Raw genomic sequence first — 20193 nt, 5'->3', positions numbered from 1 at the left:
CCAATACTATTATGGGCTACTGGACTCTTTTAGAATATTTTGCTGAGTTTACACACCTATAATATTCAAATAATGGAACTTAACAAAAAAAGGGGATACAGATTAATGTCCATTTTGTATCTGTATATTCAAAGTGGTTAAGATAGATATATATTTACATTCTCTTAATGAATAGAATGATTTTTTCTAATGGTATTTGTAAATAGAATATCAAGTCCGCATCTTGTACAGCAATTAACCACTAAGAAGAATGTATGCCGTGTGTTAATTATTGAAACTGTCCTACCGATTTGATTTGAAACTGTCTCATTGCTATTTGTTTATCAATAAAATTATGGCAAAAAAAGAAAAAAAATATGATCCAGACATTCAGCAAAAGAACAGAATATTAAAAGCTGTTAGAGAGAAGAAACAGATCACCTATAATGGAAATCCCATCAGAATCACAGTAGATTTCTCAACACAGACCATTAAATCAAGAGAACTTGGAGCAAGATATTTCAGGTCCTAAAAGAAAACAACTTCTAAGCCCAGATTGATGCACCCTGCAAAACCATCTATCAAATTTAATGGAGAGATAAGATATTTCCATGACAAAGAACTGAAAAAATTCATGACCAACAAGTCAATGCTACAAAGAGTACTGACAGATATTTTAGAAAGAGACAAAAACAACCGTAACTTCAAGAACAACAGAAAAGAACAACCAAGAAGAGAAAGCAATTCAACAGAGGGAAAAAGTAGAGATCCTGTAGTAGGAAAATAACATGAGAAAGATAAGCCAATGTGTATCACTTAAAACCATCAATGTACATGGCCTCAATCCACCAATTAAAAGCAGACTGACAGAGAGGATGAAGCAACACATTTAACTCAAAAAGAAATTAATAGACTGAATGTCAAAGGGTGGAAAACAATACTCCATGTAACAGGAACTCCCCAAAAAACAAGGGTCACTATTCTATTTGTAGACAATGTAAACTTCAAACGAAAAATGAGCAAAAGAGATAAAGAAAATCACTACATATTTGTTAGGGGAACATATCAAGGGGAAAAGATAGAAATTATAAATATAGATGCACCTGGGCTAGGGAGATAGCTCAGGGGTCTAAGCACCTGCCTGGCAAGCACAAGGACCCAGGTTCGATCACCAGTATCACATGCCACGCTGGTCCCAGAACTCCAGGAATGGTGGCACATGCCTATAATCCTAGCACTGGGAAGGCTCAGACAGCAGGATCACTATGAGTCTGTGCTGCACAGCAAGACAGTGTAACAAATAAATAATTTTTAAAATAAAATTTTTAAAAAATAGATTCACCCAATTAGTTCATACAAACTTTAACTGATATGAAAAATCAAATGAGCAATAACACAATTGTAGTGGTGGACATTAACACAAAGAGAGAGATCTGCTAAGCAAAAAATCAGCAAGGAAAAAATAAAACTAAACCAAACTTGTGAAGAAATAGACTTAGTAGACCTTTACAAAGTGTTCCACCCAACACCGTCAGAATACACATTCTTATCAGCTGTATAAGGGCTATTCTCCACAACAGACTATAAAGTAACATACAGAGGGCAGGGGAGATAGATCAGTGGTCTAAGTGCCTGCCTGGCAAGCACAAGGCCAGTCCTGCCCTGGGGGCACACTATGTCCACCACTGAAACCAGACATGGTGGCACTCGCCTGTAATCCCAATGCTCTGGAGGCTCAGACAGGAGGACCACTATGAGTCTGAGCTGTGTAGAGAGATCCTGTACCAAATAAATTTAAAAAAAAAATTGAATAAAAATAGCATATAGGACACACCTAAGTAAATACAAAGAATTGAAATCATCCCATGCATACTGCCTGGGTATAGTACAATGAAATTGGAAATTATTAACAAAAGAAACAGCAAAAATTTCATAAACACATGGAAACTAACACTCTCCTGAACAATCACGAGATCACAGATGAAAGTAAACAATATCTAAAATAAAGTAAAAATGCAGATACAACTCACCAGAACCTGTGGAATGCAATGAAAGCTGCCTTAAGAGAGAAATTTATAAATTTTCACATCAGGAAAACAGATCAAGCTCAAATAAATAATCTTATGCTACACCTCAAGCTCCTAGAAAAAGAAGAGCAAGTCAAACCCAAACCTGAAAGAAGGCGGGAAATTATAAAGATCAGAGCAGAAATAAATGCAATGGAGACAAACAAAACAATACAAAGAATTAATGAATCTAAGAATTGGTTCTGCACCTGCCTGGCAAGTGCAACATCTAGAGTTAGATCTCTGGTACCACAAAAAACCAAATCAATCACCAAAGCGGTGGTTCTTTCAAAGAATAAATAAAATGGATAAACCCCTAATCAACCTTATCAAAAAAATGAAAAAAAATTAAAATCCGTGCAATAAAGAATAAAAAGGGTGTAATCACTACAGACCCTATAGAAATTCAGAAGATCATCAGTACCTATTTCCAAACTCTTTACTCTCATGGAATGAAAACCATGGAAGAAATGCTAAGATTTCTCGAAATATATGAACTATCAAAGCTGAATCAAGATATAAAAATTGTGAATAACCCAATATTAGCAAATGAAATTGAGAAGTACAACCAAAAACCTACCAACAAAGAAAAGCCCAGGTCCTGTTGGATTCACAGCTGAATCCTATAAGAAATTTAGAGAAGATTTAATGCCAACTCTTCTCAAACTCTTCAATGAAACTGAAAGGGAAGCAATACTCCCAAACTCATTCCTAAAGGCAAGTATTACTCTGCTATTTTGGTATCAGAAAGACATCACCAAAAAAGAGAACTACAGACCAGTCTCCCTAATGAATATATATACGCATAAAAATCCTCAATAAAATACTAGCAAACAATGCAACAAATTATCAAGATTATACATCACAACCAAATGGGATTCATCCCTGGAATGGAGGAATAGTTCAATATCCACAAATCCATAAATGTAATATACCACATCAACACAGCCAAAGACAAAAATCACATGATCATCTCAGTAGATATAAAAAAAGCTTTTGACAAAGTCCAAACACTGATTCATGATTCATGATAAAAACCCTATAGAAAGTTGGAATAGTCTTTACCTTAACCTGATAAAATCCATCTATGACAAGCCAACAGCCAACACCATACTAAATGAACAAAAATTTAAGGCTTTCACTGAAAATCAAGATACGAACAAGACAAAGATGCCCACTGTCACCACTCAATGTAATTCTGGAAACATTAGCCAGATCAATTAGACAAGAGAGAAATAAAAGGAATAGTAATTGGAAAGGAGGAAGTAAAAGTATTATTATTAGCAGATGACATGATACTCTACACAGAAAACCCCAAAACTCCACCAAGAGACTCACAGATTTAAAAACCAAATTCAGTAGTGTAGCAGTATACAAATTCAAAAATCAATAGCATTTCTACACACAAACAACAAACGCATTGAGAAATTAGGGAAACCATGCCTTTTTGACAATAACACCTCCCAAAAAAAGAAATACTTAGGAATCAATCTCACAAAGGAAGTAAAAGATTTATACAGTGAAAATTCTAGTACTCTTAAAAAAAGATTAAAGAGGATTTTAATGGAAAAATATTCCTTGCTTCGGGATAGAATGAACCAACATTATGAAAATGGCCATACTACCAAATTGTTATATAGATTCAATGGAATCCCAATTAAAATACCATTAGCATACCTCATAGAGCTAGAAAAAAAATTTCTAAAATCCATGTTGAACCAGAAGAGACCCAGAATAGCAAAAGCAATCATAGGTAACAAGGGAAAGGCAGGAGGCATCACAATCTCTGACTAGATATACTACAAAGCTACTGTGATAAAATCAGCATGGTGGGGGGCCTGGCCTTAGCTCAGTTGTTTAAGTGGCTGCTTCCACAAAGCTGTCAGTCTCAGGTTGCTGTAGTTCGATCCCCACAACACTCCAGCCAGCCAAACCACCCCTCAGGGCATTCAGATAAAAAAAAAAAAAAAAAAAATCAGCATGGTACTACCAAAAAACAGACCTGAGAATCAATGGAACAGATTAGAAGATGCAGACATAACTACAAACACATTCAGCCACCTTTTCTTTGATAAAGGGGCCAAAGATGTTCACTGGAAGAAAGATGGCCTCTTTAATAAATGGTGTTTAAAACTTGGCTTTCTACACTCCGAAAGCTAAAATCAGACCCATGCCTATCACCATGCACTAAACTACAGTCAAAATGGATCAAAGATTTTAAATATTAAAACACTAAATCTTTGGGAGGAGAAAGTAGGTAGAAATCTTAAAAGACATAGGGATAGGTAGAGTTCATGAACAAAAACCAAATTGTACACGAAATACTTCAAAGAATCAACAACTGGGATCTCTTGCTTTTGAAAAGTTTCTGCATGTCAAAGAAATCACCAACAGAGTAAAAAAGAAAACCTGTGAATTGGGACAAAAGCATAGCCAACTATCTCTCTGACAAAGGACTATCTAGAACATATTTTTTAAAAAATCAGACCTCAAAAAGTCAAAGACCAACCCAAAAATGGGCATCTGAGATGAATATATACTTCACAAATACAAATGGAAAATAAATATATGAAAAAATGTTCAACATCATTGGTCATTCAAGAGATGTAAATTAAAACATCATTAAGATTCCATCCTACACCAAAAAGAATGGCTAACATTAAGAAGTCAAACAATAACAAATGCTGGAGAAACTGTGGGGGGGGAAAGAACCCTTTTCTACTGTTGGGAATGCACGCTGGTACAACCATTATGGAAATCAAGTGTGGAGATTCCTCAAAAAGCTAGGGTTGGAGGTCCCATTCAAGCCAGCTATTCCCCTCCTGGGTATTTTTCCAGAAGAACTGAAAACAGCATAACACAGTAATATGTGTGCATCCATGTTTACAGCAGCATAATTTGTCACAGTTAAATCTTGGAAACAACCCCAATGCCTACAGACTGAGGAATGGAAAAAAAAGATGTGGTAGTTTTATACAATGGAGTATTATTCAGCTATAAAAAAAGATAAATTTGAGGCTTTTATAGGTAAATGGATGCAACTACAGACCATACTCATAGGTGGAATAAATCAGACCTGCATGTGCAAACATCGCATTGTCTCACTAGTGTGAGAACCGGAAAAAGTAAATAAAATCTGAAAGGTACAATACATACTGTAAAAGGGAATGAATCTACTCAATGGGAAGGAATAGCTGGCATCAGTAAAAGGACAAAAGGAAAAAATATATTTATCTATATACGCAATATACTTTGAATAATTGTACTGTCAATTTCTGCTGGTTTACTGAAAGGAGCAGTTAACCCTTAAATTTTTATTTCATTTTTTTAAAAATATGTAATTTACAGGGTCTCACTACACAGCTCTGACTCGTAGTGAATCTGTTTTCTGCTTCCCCAGCACTGGGATTACAGGCATGCACTACTACTCCCCGAGTCAGTCCCCGGCTCACCACACCTAGCTGCTGGGCCGGCACAGCACGTGGTACCAGGGATCACACCGCAGTCATTCCACTTGTCTAAGCAGGCGCTTAGTCCACTGAGCTATCTCACTGGCCCTCTTTTAAATTTTTTATAATTTTTTTTTTTTTTTTGCAAATTTTGCAAGTGTTTATCTGGTAACAAATAATCTGAAGGTAACATTACTCAATACAACCACTGTCAAATTCTTGTATGTTCAATGAAATTTTGTATGTTTTGTATCATTTTGTATTCTTTTAAAAATAAATCAATAGCCATCCCACACAGAAATAATGAGACAGACAGACAGAATATTCTACTAAAAAGGCTTTCCTGGTACTATACTCAACAAACAACTACCAAGACCCAGTTATTGTCTTCTGCATTAATCCTTTTACTTTATACACAATCCTCCTACTCCTGCATGACAGTGTCTTTCTAACTCTATAAGAATATTTCCTCTACTAGATGGTAAGCTACTTCAAAGTGGAAAATGCAGGGCCGGGGAGATGGCTCAGTGGAATAAGCCCTTCCCTGGCAAGTGCAAGGGCCTGAGTTCAATCCCCGGTTACCCAAAAAAAAAGGAATATGAATTCATATCGAGAGTTCAAAACTTGGTTAAAGTGTATTTTAATTAAGATACAAAGATGCATAAAGGGAGATTGCTCAGTGGAACACGCACTTCCCTAGCAAGGGCCAGAGTTCAATCCCCGATTCCGAAAAAAAACAAAAAACAAAAAAAAAAATCCAACAAAATCTATTTTAGATAAGTTTTAACAGAAGTATATAAATCATCACAAAAAAGGCAAGTGAAGCAGTAAAAGACAACAGGAAAAATCATTTACAACTTTATTTCAGTGACTTTTAACCCATTTTGGTCTATAAATGTGTGTATTTCTTGTAGAGGTGTTCGTTACATTCATCCATTCATTCATTCATTTATTGGATACAGGGTCTCCTTACACAGCTCCAACTCATGGCGGCAAGCGCCAGTTTCAGGGCCAGCAGGGCATGCAGTACCAGGGATCAAACTCCAGTCTTTGTGCTTGGCACTTAGACTGCTGAGCTATCTCCCCAGCCCCGATGTTCAACTTTAAATGTATTTATTCTGCATTTACTATATGCAAAATACAACTAGTAACACTCAAAAAAAAAAAATACATTTCCTCTAACACACAAGGGATTAAGCCAACTATACAAATGATTTTCATACAAGGTACAGTGTAAGTTCCATTACAGAAATATCAAAAAGTGAGAAAGTCCTTACGTTTATCCTTAGAAATATGAACTTTTCTCTGAATAAAACATCCAGGACATATTAAATGGATTAATCCAATTGAATTCACTTTTCTCTTCAAAACTCTCAATAGATCTAACTGGGTTTGACACAAATGGAAATCCCAACCTGAACAAATATTCTAAACTCTCCCCTATGTCTCCTTGTGGATGACCGCCTAGTGTTTATAAAAAAGAAAAAGAAAAGAAAAGAAAAAAAAAAAAAAAACCGCCACAGGGAACACCTGTACAGCAGAACCTAACGGAGGAGCTTCCAACTCAAAGCCCCTCTTTCGAAAAGTGTCTGCCATCCGTTCTGTCTCACACTTCCACGGAGCTCCAATACTTCGCCCTTCCGTCCCGAACTGCGGCAGCTGCCCACGCGGGACACCGGGCGCGGGGTCCTGGAACTTTAGGGAAGCCGGGGTCTCGAGAGGGACAGCGCTGATATGGGGAGCCACCACAGACTAAATGTCGGACGCCGGAAGTGGAGGGGAGTCGCCAGGACCACGTTTAAAGCAGCACCCCGCAGCCCCGGGGCCGTCGGAGGGGAGTGGTCACTTCGAGACCGATAAACTTTCTGCACAGCGACGGGTAGAGTCCCCCACAGTGACCCAGGCACGGTAAAGGACTGTCCTCCCAGCCCCACGGCCTGGCAAGACCCCGACTCCTTACCGTCCTGCAGAAGCGCCCGCACTGTCGCTGCGGCCCCTCCAGAACCCGGAGCCCCCAGGCCCGCCACGGCGACGCCGCCGTCACCACCTTCCATGTTGGCAGGTGCCGAGCTGATGGCGTCAGCGGAGGCCCCGCCCAGGTCATGACGCAGAATCGCAGCGCCCGCCGATGGGCGAGTACGCCAGCCCCGCTAGCCCCAGGGAACTCGCCCTGCGCCAGCGCCTGGCCTCGGGGGTGTCGGAGACCGCAGGCCCTGCGGACGGGGTGCTAGGACCCTAACTCGCGAGGAGGACCAAGCCACCAAACCGTGCCCCGGCGCCGGGGAGGAGGAGGTGGGCGCCAGGTCAGGCCGGGCGCGTAGCTCAGAAGCAAGGCTCCGTAGGCGCGGGGCACGCGGGAGATCAGAGGTGTCTGGGCGCTTGCTTGCTTCACAGCTTTATCTATCGCCCGCTTGATTGGCAATAGGTAGTAAACGCTGGCGGAGAGGCTTAGGAGGAAAAGTTGCTAAAGGCCAAAGTACTAAATAAACTCACACGCATTGAATATTGGTAACAACTGGAGGGCAAGGGCTCTCCTGGGGGTTTTCAGCCATGATGTGAACAGGATCCAGCTGAGAGGAGGACCCATGAATTGCCAATGATAACAGGGAATGAAACTCCCAACCTGAAAGATGCCTGGGATGGGTTCGCATTCTTTAAAACCGAAAAATGAATTTTAGCAACAATGAAAGTTAAGAACAGAATGTATTCAGGAAAAGAAAGCGTCTGTCTGAGAGAGGGACAGAAGGAGACCCCAGTGGGTTGCCCAGGATCCTGCCTTTCTAGGGCTTTTATAGAGCACATCCACGAGGTGAGGCGGGCCCAAGGTGGGAAGCGTAGAAACTCGCTAGGTAGACGTGAGGTGAGACAAAACTGCAAAACCAGTAAGATTGCAAGTATAATCGCAGGTAAAATTGATTAAATCTGTATCAAATGGGGAAACAGTCAGGTAGCAAGCCGGCCTGGGTATGAAAGTGGGGCTCTTCCTTTTAGGCATTAGGTTAGTGACTCTTCCTGGCTTGCTTTTTGCTTTTTTTTTTTGGCGGAACTGGGGATTGAACTCAGGCCTTTGCTCTTGCCAGGGGAGCGCTTAGTCTACTGAGCCATCTCCCAGGCCCTTCCTAGCTTTCCCAAGGTAGTAGATACCTATAATATCAGTCCCTAATGTTTATCTTTAGGGAGGTATGTATTTGATCTTTTGTCTTGAGGTCTGGACCACAGTTGCAATGTATCTTGTCTTCTTCACTGGCACCTTTTGAGGGCCTAGCTCTGTCTATAATTTTTCTAACTCAGCTACCTACATCAAGGGTTGTGTACTCTATGACTCACACTTTTCATTATCCAAAATATGCAAAACTAATTTTGTTTGTGATTATTATTAGTGGTGAATACCATAGTCTATGAATTATGGCATGTGGTGGTTTTGTTTTTTTGTTTTTTTTTTTTTTTTCTTCCTTAGCTTTTCTTTTTTACCCTGGAAGATTTTAGAAGAGCACATAATATTCATACAATTAAAAGTTTTGACCCTCTACTATACATACCAGCATGAATTTTTCAAACACAGGACATTTCAACAAATCTTTATGCCCGGTACAATGGAGTATTTGTACTTAGTTCAGGATTTTCAAGTTTGACTGCATACTCAAATCAGATGGAAAACATTTAATACTGATTCCTGCATCTGAATAAGGTCAGAGAATCAAATGTAATTTACCTGGGCTATGACTTGGTCATCTTGATTTTGGGTTTTTTTATTCTTTCTGTGTTTAGGACAGGGTCTACAGGGTTTCACTACACACTTCGGACTCATATCGATTCTCTTGCTCTTCGCCTCCCAAGAGCTGGGATTACAGGCACCCGCCAGCACACCCAGTCTCAGTCGCCCCTCAGCGCACACCACGGGAAGGCCCAGCACAACACGCCAGGGCTGGAACCCTGGCTGCAGCGCTCTGCCTAAGCAGGCACTTCAGTCCATTGAGCTATCAGGCCTGCCCAGCATCTTGAGTCTTAAAAGCTCCCTGATAACTAATGTACAATGAAGATTGAAAGCTACTCAATTATTCAGTACATATATATGGAGAGAAACCTTCCTGCTTTTACTGTAATTGCAAGAGTAAAAGTGAAGTCACTAAAGTGAACTTGCCACTGAACACTTTTTAGTCTTTAGTTTTCTGTGATATTCAAGACATTCCCTCTTATGTAGTACTCTGACCTCTTAGTTTTTGAATATTACTCTTCAGGGTTATTTCTCTCAGCTCCAAAAGTCACTTTTCCCAATATCCTTTGCAGTCTTTTTTTTTTCTGTTACTTAAGTGTTAGTACTTGTGAGGATTTTTTTTTTTTTACAAGTTTTGGCATCTTTACGTGCCTTGATCATGTTTTAGTTTTCATTTGTTACCTATGGTTAAAGACTTCCAATTTTGAGTAATTAAACTGTGTAAAATTAGTTATAAGTTACTAAGACCAAAGATTAGAATATGAAAAGCAGAAGTTGGAATATCACAAGCAGCAAATACTGAAATGATCAAATTATTTTTCTGAAATGACATTTTAAGTGAAGTATAGAAAATATACTTAGAAGCTACATAATTTCACATATTTCATGGGACAAAAGTGGTTTACTGTTCAATTATGATTGTAATTGAAATTTTCATGGTAATACTATTTAGGAACTACATAATTTCATCACTTATAATTCATGGAACAAAAGTGATTTAATGTTCAATTATGGTTGTAATTGAAATTTTCATGGCAATACTATGTTTAATTTTTTTAAAATATTCATTTGCCTTGTGATTCACAAAGAGTTATAATAAAAATATCAAAATACTCTACTAGAGTTGTTCTATTAATGCCATTTAACTTTCCTGAATAAACCAAGATATTCTAAAGTCCCAGTCATTCCCACTATTGGATAGAAAATAATTCAAATCACATTTATTGGTTTGTCAATGCCAAACAAAATGGAAAAAGCTTAAAATACAAAAAATCATAACATGACACACTAGCAAAAAAAGTTTACATTTTTTTCCACAACTCTCTTGTGTTGTTTTTCACAAATGAAGGCAGAATTTTATTGTATCCTATTTGTAATAGGAAAAGAAGCTGAAACAACTTCCAGGCTCACAACGCTGATTAAAAATAAATATTATTGGCATTTGAAATTGATAAGAATGTTGAGAATTTGTGTAATGAAATAAAAGTACCTTTTTCCATGCAAACTGATTATCTTTCAGATTTGAAACATCTGTATTCATGAAGAGTGACTCCATACAAACCACAATATGTCAAGAAAGAAAAAAAGATCCAATAGAAATGTTCCATTCTGGACAACTGGTAAAAATCTGTGCCCCAATGGTTCGATATTCAAAGTAAGTGTAATTAAGTGAACGAACAGTGTGTCATGTCCCTTTCATGCTCTGACTTTTTATATTATCATAGGGGAGTCTCACCACTTGGGTTTTAAAAAATTTTTTTATTTTAATTTGAAGAGTGAAAACAAAAGCAAAAACAAGTAGAAAAACATGACAGAAACAGGGTAACATACAACAATACATATGTTACATCTTTTCAAAACAGGGATAGCTATTTAATAATGGTTGTATTATCTATTTCTTTTTTCATTTTAATGAGAAAAAAGATAAAATAACAATGAAACAGTTTCAAGACAGGTTTGTATGACAGTTGCAATAATTAATACATTGCATATCATTGTCTTCTTAGTAGTTATTCTAAGGATAAGGTGGAGACATGATATCTTGTCTAAACATTATTAGTACAAACCTTTCCTCTCAATGAACTAAGAGACAGTAGCTATATATCTATCCTAACTATGATGTGTGTGTGTATATATATATATATATATATATATTCACAGACCAAAAAAGTCCTTTATTTATATCTCCCTTTTTTGTTTTGTCAGAGATGGGTGTTCCATTGTTGTTAGAGAAGATATATTTGGAGAAATCTTTAAAGGACTTTTTCATATTTGATGCTGGATCAAAGATTGTAGGTACTTGAATTCAGCAAAATAATCCAATATAGCCCAATAGTCCATAATAGTACTGGTTTATCAGCACAATTGGTAATTGTCTGAAGTTGTTCACTTGAGTCTTTTACAGCTTAACATATTAATGTAGCTTTACTTTTATGCCTTGTGGTTACGGTTTTCTGCTGAATGGTTAAGACCAAGTTAAAGCAAGACCTACATAATTCAAAATGTAACTTTTGCTATCTGACAAGGTCAGTCAAATCCCCTCAGGATTTACCCTGGAACCATGTACAGCACCTTGTGGATCTTTTATCAGTGTCAGCCATCGATCTCACCACTTTGAACCTTACCAAATTGATACCACTTTTACATAAAGATAAGAATATATAAGTCATATTTAATTAAGTATAGTTCATCATGAAAAAACCACAGTTGTAAAATCCATCTTACAGTCAAGCTTGAATATGCTGATACTAAGATGTATAAATGAGGGGCTGGTGAGATGGCTCAGTGGTCTAAAGCATCTACTTAGAACAAGTTTAGCAAAGCACAGGGACCGCGGTTCAATCCCCCAGCACTACATGCCAGCCAGCCCCGCCCCCTGGTGGGCTGAGCTGGCCACACACACACACACACACACTCTAAATAAATAAATAAACTTTAAAAAAAAAAATAAGATGTATAAATGTTTTGTAATCATTTATTTATTTGGTAGAGGGTCTTGCTATGCACCTCGGACTTGTAGTAATCCTCCTGTCTTAGCCTCCCCAGTACTGGGACAATAGGCATGCACCACCACACCTGGTTTCTGTTGCTGGCATGGTGGCAAGGCATGTGGTACAGGGATAGAACCCAGGTCCTATGCTTGCCAAACAAGTGCTTAAACCACTGAACTATCTCACCAGCCCAGATGTACAAACTTGATGACCCAAGTTTTCCTCAACTAAAATGTAATGTCTTGTGGAAGTGATATCCCTGATGAGTTCCCTACAAACATTCCCAGGACCAAAGGGACCTCCAAATTAGGCATGTTTCCTTTGTTGACTGTCTGCTATGCTGAATGGTGTAGCAATAATGAATATAGCTCTCCTCTTTATAGCTAGTATTGAATCTTACCTTCAGCCTCAGGCTTTTAGATATGTCCCTGGCTGCAATAGAAATCATAAAACAAGCACTTAGGGAACGGAATTGATTTGGTAAAAGAAAGTCAAGCTAATGAACACTGTGAACAGATTTTTACATTTGTAGCAGAGGCAGTTCCTGTTCCAATTTCTACCAACCAGAAATACAATATTCAAGTTATCTATGAGGATATAGTAAAGATACTACCAGTACTACTTCCTAGAGACTTTACTTCAGAACCTTGACTTACTAGATCATTTGAAATCAACTGGTTGTGAAGTTGATGACCTTAAGGTTATAGCTGATGTAAGTCTGGCTTGGTGTTGTTTCCAAAGATAGTGAAGAGAAACTCATGTGTAAACCAGTTTTTTACTAAATCGTACCACTTTTTATAGAATATAATGATCTGCAGTATGCAGAAATCAACCCCACTTTGTGCCATTCACATAAGAGGGGTGGGGCAGGTACTTGGTGCATTTTGAAACTTTACCTGAACTATGGAATTGGAAATTTCCCTGCTTCCTACTTACATGGTTTCTAGGTTAACGCGCTGAAGGAAACAAGAAAGCAGCAGTGGTACAAAAGCTGTTAAAAAATGCAGAGCTTATGGTCAACAAGGATCTTTGTCAACAGGAGGGAGAGTTAGTGCTGTTATGATTGATTTCACCAACACTGTTTTGACTGATCTTTGTACAGAGTAGGAAAAAACATTGTCCTTAGCCAGAGTTGAGAAACATTCAATTGTTTGGAATCAGATGAACAAGAATGACAGTCAAACCTTAGATGATGATTACAGAATCCCAGTTAAATAATACATTTGGATGGAGTTGAAATTTCTTTTAACAGCCTAAGAGTATATTTTCAAAGCAATACTAGGAAATTAATTTCACAGCTCATTACTTTAGTAGGTAGCGCTAAGGTTAGTACTATTATTAGGTCAATAATAGATTTTTTTAAATAAAGTACTATAAAATCGCTGATCATATGCAGTCTTCAAACTCCTAGGTTTGGAATTATGACCTGGAATTCAGTCCTAGTATTGCCACTTGCCTGGTATATTTGTCTGGTCTCAGTAAACACTTCCTCCAATGGCAGGATTTATAGCTGCTCCCATACAGAAAGACAGTGAAATATACAGGTTTTTATGTAAATATATATCTCAGATAAACACATACGCATGCAATTGCTAGGTCACTAAGTAGTTGAATATTGATTTTTATAAACTGTCAGACTGCTAGAGTGGCAATACCAATTTATACTTCCACCTAATAACATGTAAGGGATCTAGTTTCTCTTCATCACCAGCTTTTGATGCTGGTACTGTTTGTGTTTTAACCATTTTTTAATAGGTCTGAAGTTTTAAAACCATTCATTGTTTTAATTTGTGTTTCTTATATGCCTAATGATGAGTATCTTTACATATGCTTATTATCTGTGTATATTTCTTCCCTTGTTTTGCCAACTTCTAAATATTGTTTTTATTAAAATTTTTACTTTTCTAGAAAATATACATGGCATAATATTCTTAATCATTTTAAGTGTACAGTTCAGTAGTGTTATTACATTCAGTGTAATATATATGATCTCTAAAATTCTGTTGCTAGTGGATTAGCAAGACTTCTGTTGGGCTGATTTTGTCTGCACCCACTGATGACTCTAGAGTCCAACTTCTTCAACCCCCAACTGTAGCATATTGGAAGGAGGAAAAAAACAGATATGACCACCTTTAATTTCGAAGGTTGCAGCATCACTATCCTGCACCCTTCATATTTTTAGGTATGATAGTTTTTTGCTTATACTAAGCAAGAATAACAAAAAGTGTATCTACTCCATCTTCCCATAAGCTGAACTCTAATAAATGTTTAATAATTAACTAAACTTATAAATACATATGATTATGGTAACATCTATGCATAAGTAAAGTTTTATATGTTCATAGGTTGGCTTTTAGAACACTTGTGAGAAGATACTGTTGTGATCTGTGTTATACGCCGATGATAGTTGCTACTGATTTTGTCAGATCTACAAAAGCCAGAGACAGTGAATTTACCACTAACCAAGGTATGTGAAGCCCATAGTTTGCTGACTTGGTAAAACTTAAAAACAAACACTTTTTTTAATGAACTCAACCATTCTATCTAATCAGAGACAATAATTCAAAGATTTTATAATCGTTTGTTTCTTACACATGGTATGTAAATATCATACTGGGTACTTTATAAGCTCATTATAAACAGTAAGCTATATAAGCATAAGGTTAGCCTTTCAAATTACAAATGAAAAAATGACAAGATTATAAATAGAAAATTGTGCAAAAAATATGAAAGAACTCACAAATACAATAAAAATATCTACATTTCATAGGATAAGTTGTGAGGATACAAGTATTTTCATTCATATTGATCTGTATTGGTTAAAAAATGTCTGTCCAGGTGTTCACTTCTAGGAAGATACCATATAACTGTATTCACAAAAGCATGTATGCCAGAGTATCCTTACTAAAGAAGCATTACTTGCAAGACTACAAATGAAAAGCAGTGTATAAATAGTGGATAGCCCCTCCATACTGTGGAGTTTGCCACTGAAAAAACGTGATGCAACTCCCAGGCCCATCAAGGAAAGAAAAACAGTAAGCATAACAGTTTATATAAAATTACTGCATTCATTTACATTGAACAAGTATGCATCAAATCACCCTGGAGTACAATAAATTAATTCCCACCTTCCGCTAGAGGGTCTGTTTGTTAAAGAGACTGAGAACATTTTAGGTTTTATCAAATTCTGTACTGTTTGATTTTTTACTTAGTGTAAATACTTTTAATATTTTTAATACTTTAATGTTATCTTAATTGAACAAATGCTACTTACGCCAAAAGTATATATTGGTACTTTGTTGTATATAAACATTAGAGCTTGGTATCTCTGTAAGGGGGTATATATTTGTGTGTTTTTTGTGTAGATTTTAATGTTCAGTTATTGGTTTTATCAGGTGATTGCCCACTGATTGTTCAGTTTGCTGCTACTGATGCAAGACTTTTATCTGATGCTGCTCAAATAGTGTGCCCTTATGCAGATGGAATAGACATTAACTGTGGTTGCCCTCAGAGGTAAAGCTCAAAGAAGTTGGAAGAATTTTCAAAAAGATTAAGAAAAAACTATGTGAACATGGTAAAATATCTTTCTGGTTTTCCAAAAATTAAAAAGTAAAGACATAGAGTTAAAGCACCAGGGTTCTAAACTGGAAAGAAGGGGAAAGTATAATGAAAGATTGTTTTGTAATGTAATTTCATGTCAGGTATGGTAGCCCATGCCTGGAATCCCAGCACTCAAAGACTGAGGCAAGAAGATGGCAAGTTCAAGACTAAAAGTGAGATCTTCCCTCAAAAAAAAAGGAATAACTTCAGAGGTCTTTTCTGATGGATGATGTGGTATACAGACCCTTAACAAGTATTGTACCCCTTCAACACTAGCATTTTTTGTGTGGATCTTCTTGCAACCTCACCCATAAAAAATTATGTAATAATCTAATGATTCTAATCTAATGTATGACCATCCCTACAATGTATTTATTGTTGCTGTAGAAACTGATACTGTGATTTAGGAAATGCCATGTGTTTTCTCCTAATTAATGTACCTTACAAGAAAACCTTATTACAATCATCTTTGTTTTCTGTCCCGTAATTTTGGTATTTGTTTGAGTTTAGAAGGATGGACATAATGGAACAATAATATCTGTACTATACTATGTTATCTTTCAATTCAAACTTATGTCCAAAGAATGAAATCAAGGTTCTAAGTACAGCATAATCCACATCAGATTACACATATTTGAGTACTCATTAGGAGAGTTAAATAAGCTGTTTAGTAGTATTGGAATGCTGTAAGCCAAAAATATCACTCTATCAAGACTAATAAAACTTCTTGTTACACACAATAAACATCAAATTTGGAATTTTAAAAATCTGAAATAATTGCAGTTAATTACAAATACTTAAATCTGTTTCAGTTGAGTGAATTCTAATTTAATATTCTCACTTGCCAGTGGAAACTATTCCCTGTATTTTTTTTATCTGGGAACATGATGGTGCACTTAGAAATGTTGACCTATTAATTTTAAAAATCTGCTTCATTTCAGATCACTAGGTAGAGAAATACAAAGGTACAACTATACTTCAGTGTTTTTAGAATTTTTTCTTTGTCTGCTATTTATAATTCATCTGTTGTGTCTGCTTTATACAGGTGGGCAATGGCAGAAGGTTATGGAGCTTGCTTAATAAATAAGCCAGAGCTTGTTCAAGATATGGTGAAACAAGTAAGAAATCAAGTGGAAAACCCCAGATTTTCAGTTTCTATTAAAATAAGGTAAAGATAACATGTAATCTATTCATCTATAATCTATTAATAAGATTTAAACTATGAATTTAATGAATCTGTAATTCATTTCTTAGGAAATAGAAGTGTTTCTCTTTTGTGTAATGATGTGGATGTGTCTGTTCTAAACAAACAGCTGATATATGAACTGTTGAGACAAAATATTGAGTAAACAAATATATGGCCTAATTTTTATTTAAAATCCTGAATAACTTCCCATTTTTTTAACAAAATTAAATTATCCCTTTATTAAAAGATCTCACTGAATTCTCAGTTTTTTAATTACATTCCCAGTACCAACAGTAGAAAAAAGGAATGACAGTAGGTACAGGCGAAGGACAGCCAGGGGCACCTGTAATCCCAGCAGTCTGGGAGGCTAAAGTAGAAAAATTAAGCCCAGTCTAGGTTAGGTAGTAAGACCCTATCTTAGTAAAAATTACAAAAGGGCTGTGCATATAGCTCATTGTGAAGGCCTTGGGTTGATGGAAAGATGCAAAGAAAGAAAAGAAATAATAAGAAATATACAGTGGCACTACAATTTAACAAAAAGGAATCTGTGTTATAGTGACAGGTTGAAGAGATGACATATGTTCTTAGGGGTTGGGACATGCACATCAGTAATTAAGATAGCATCTGCCAGTTCATCTGTGACAGTAATTTCATGATTGTTTCATTTATCAGTCCAAAGGGAGACACACTAGGTAACATAAAACTTACTTGTCTGGCTATTGTTGCCAAGAGTGATAACTTTGAATTCGTCCGTGGAAAATGATCTCTAAACAAAACCTTACTGATAGTGGCATGAAATAATAGTATGATATAGCAAAGCTAGCTGAGTAATATAAAGGATGGAATACCATTTTAGTTATTTAAAATTTTGGCATTAAGATGTGTATACTATGAACAAATACATGTAATTTTGAAATAACAGGATCCATGATGACCTTACACGAACTGTAGACTTTTGTCGAAAGGCTGAAGCAACAGGCGTTAACTGGATTACAGTCCATGGAAGAACTGTTGAAGAAAGACATCAGCCAGTCCACTATGATGCCATTAAAATAATAAAGGAAAACATGTCTATACCTGTGATTGCTAATGGAGACATCAGAAGCTTAAAAGAGGCAGAAAATGTGTGGCAGATTACTGGGACAGATGGTAAGCAATAAGTACTTGGATTTTTTATATTTTAATTAGAAAAATTAAAGTAGGGGAATAATGTTAATTTGATTTTCATTATTTTTCTTTAATGCTAAGCCATATTTTACCAGCAGAATGATTAAATGTAAGGTATTTATTAAAATACTATTAACTCTTCTACTGGAAATCAATGGATTATTAGCTGGGGTAAATCAACTCCATTTTTCTAGTACCATCATATCTGTGCCCAGTTAGGAATCTTCCAGATAGCCTATTAATGAAATAAAACACCTGCTATAGAAACAAGTTAATAAAAAGTTGGTTAACTAAAGGTACCTCAGAACTGCTACATAATTTTGTTTTCTGAAATTGCATGTCAGCTAAGCTAGATGGTAACTATGGCTAGATGGAGAATGCATATAAACAGTGTAAGCATCCCAATTTATGATAATCTGGATTTACCTTAAAGAAAAACTGAAGACTAATTGTTTAATGTGGAAGTTCTTTAAAAATTAAAAAAATGAGGGGCTGGGGAGATGGCTCAGTGGAATAAGTGCTTCCCTGGCAAGCGCAAAGGCCTGAATTCAATCCCCAGTTCCGCAAAAAAAAAAAAAAAAAAAATGTGTAAGTACATTTAAACTTTCTTGATCAACAAAAGGCACCAAAATAAATCATTTTATTGATTTAAATATCAGTAATGTAATAAGAACATTGTAAAACTTTGTAATATAAGTAATATTAATTTAATATTTGTTTCATTGATTTTGAGCTAATCACCATGGATTCTTAATGTATGGATGTATGTACTGTGCTTTAATTTATAGGTGTGATGGTTGCAAGAGGACTTTTGGCAAACCCAGCTATGTTTGCTGGATATGAGGAAACCCCATTGAAATGTATCTGGGACTGGGTTGACATCGCTCTCGAACTTGGAACACCTTTTATGTGTTTCCATCAACATTTAATGTATATGATGGAAAAAATAACTTCAAAGCAGGAAAAAAGAATATTTAATGCTCTGTCAAGCACATCAGCAGTTTTAGATTACCTTACAGACCATTACGGCATTTGACTGGACTTTCCAAGTTGTTTTAATATATACTTTGTACCTACAATGAAATCATATGAGATCACATCTTAGTTTTTACTTTAAATCAGTGGTCTCAAGGTTTAATATAAAAATAAACCCCGGGAGCATGGGGGTGGGATACCAGGAATCAAACGCAGGATCTGAGTTTGTCAGGCAAGTACTGTGCCACTGAGCTATATATCCCCAGTCCCCTCTGAGCATTATTTGAAAGTAAGACCTGGAGTGTATCTTCAGACTCTGCTTCAGTGAATCAGGTGGACTCAGAAACTTAGAATATTAAAGAAGCATCCAGGAGCTTAGGGGGCAGCTCAGTGATAGAACTTGGCTGGCATGAAGGTGGTCCTGGATTCTATCCTCATCACCACCAAAAAAATAAACTTTTCTCAAAAACCCAAGTGGCTCAAACATCCTGGTCATCATACCTAAACATCAAACTCTACTCGGGATCTTGTCATGTATTAGGGGGTGGAGGCAGTGGGGTTATTTTTTTCCTTTACTAAAGGAAGTCATGTTTTTAACACTTTTAAATAAAATTTATTTTAATACTAAGTATGACTCACTGTGTTAACAAGAAGTATGTTTTTAATAAAAATGAAGGGAAGTGGTGGGACAAATGCCAATATCCACATAAAATGAAAATACATTCAGAATAGAATTGTACTCAAAGTTTACATCAAAAATTGAAATTGGAAAATCAGACTTACAAGTACTGATTTAACTAGGTGTGAGATATATATATATATATATAATATATATATATAATATATATTATATATATAGTTAAAAACTCAGATTGCATGAAACTAGCATTAAACAATCTATTTTAATCTTTTTAGATATTTAGATTTCAGAGTTTGATAAACATACCTGTACCTAAAAGGATAAAGGTCATTGAGACCCCATGTTCTGTTTTGTTTTGTTTGAGACAGGGTCTTGCTTCACAGTCCAGGTGCCTCAAACTTATGTGGAACCACCTGCCTCAGCCTC

General features: G+C 36.4%; 2 protein-coding genes and 1 pseudogene across 3 annotated transcripts in view; 2 read left to right on the top strand and 1 right to left on the bottom strand.

Moving 5' to 3' along the window:
• Positions 1-8046, bottom strand: part of Cog5 (component of oligomeric golgi complex 5) — a 359771-nt gene extending 351725 nt beyond the window's left edge. Inside the window, 4 exon segments of the mRNA XM_023719494.1 lie at positions 7455-7585; positions 7587-7729; positions 7761-7941; positions 7988-8046. Of these exon segments, the coding sequence (XP_023575262.1) occupies positions 7455-7585; positions 7587-7729; positions 7761-7941; positions 7988-8046 (514 nt within the window).
• Dus4l (dihydrouridine synthase 4 like) lies at positions 7617-19749 on the top strand. 2 transcript variants are annotated; one of them, XM_004634983.2, is made up of 7 exons: positions 7617-7786; positions 10729-10863; positions 14545-14666; positions 15595-15712; positions 16845-16967; positions 17908-18134; positions 18941-19749. In XM_004634983.2, exons 2-7 carry the CDS (start codon positions 10748-10750, stop codon positions 19186-19188), a joined length of 954 nt encoding a protein of 317 aa, XP_004635040.1. In that variant the 5' UTR covers positions 7617-7786; positions 10729-10747; the 3' UTR covers positions 19189-19749. The 2 variants fall into 2 exon arrangements, with proteins under 2 accessions (XP_004635040.1, XP_023575282.1); XM_023719514.1 differs by having other exon boundaries at positions 7617-7797.
• Positions 11948-13500, top strand: LOC111817731 (annotated as a pseudogene).
• Positions 19750-20193: the final 444 nt, after the last annotated feature.

Source organism: Octodon degus, unplaced genomic scaffold, assembly GCF_000260255.1.
Source record: "Octodon degus isolate 3935 unplaced genomic scaffold, OctDeg1.0 scaffold00068, whole genome shotgun sequence".
In the NCBI taxonomy this organism is placed as follows: Eukaryota; Metazoa; Chordata; class Mammalia; order Rodentia; family Octodontidae; genus Octodon; species Octodon degus.
The sequence above is the reverse complement of the archived record's forward strand: the minus strand, read 5'-3'. Positions and strand labels throughout refer to the sequence as shown.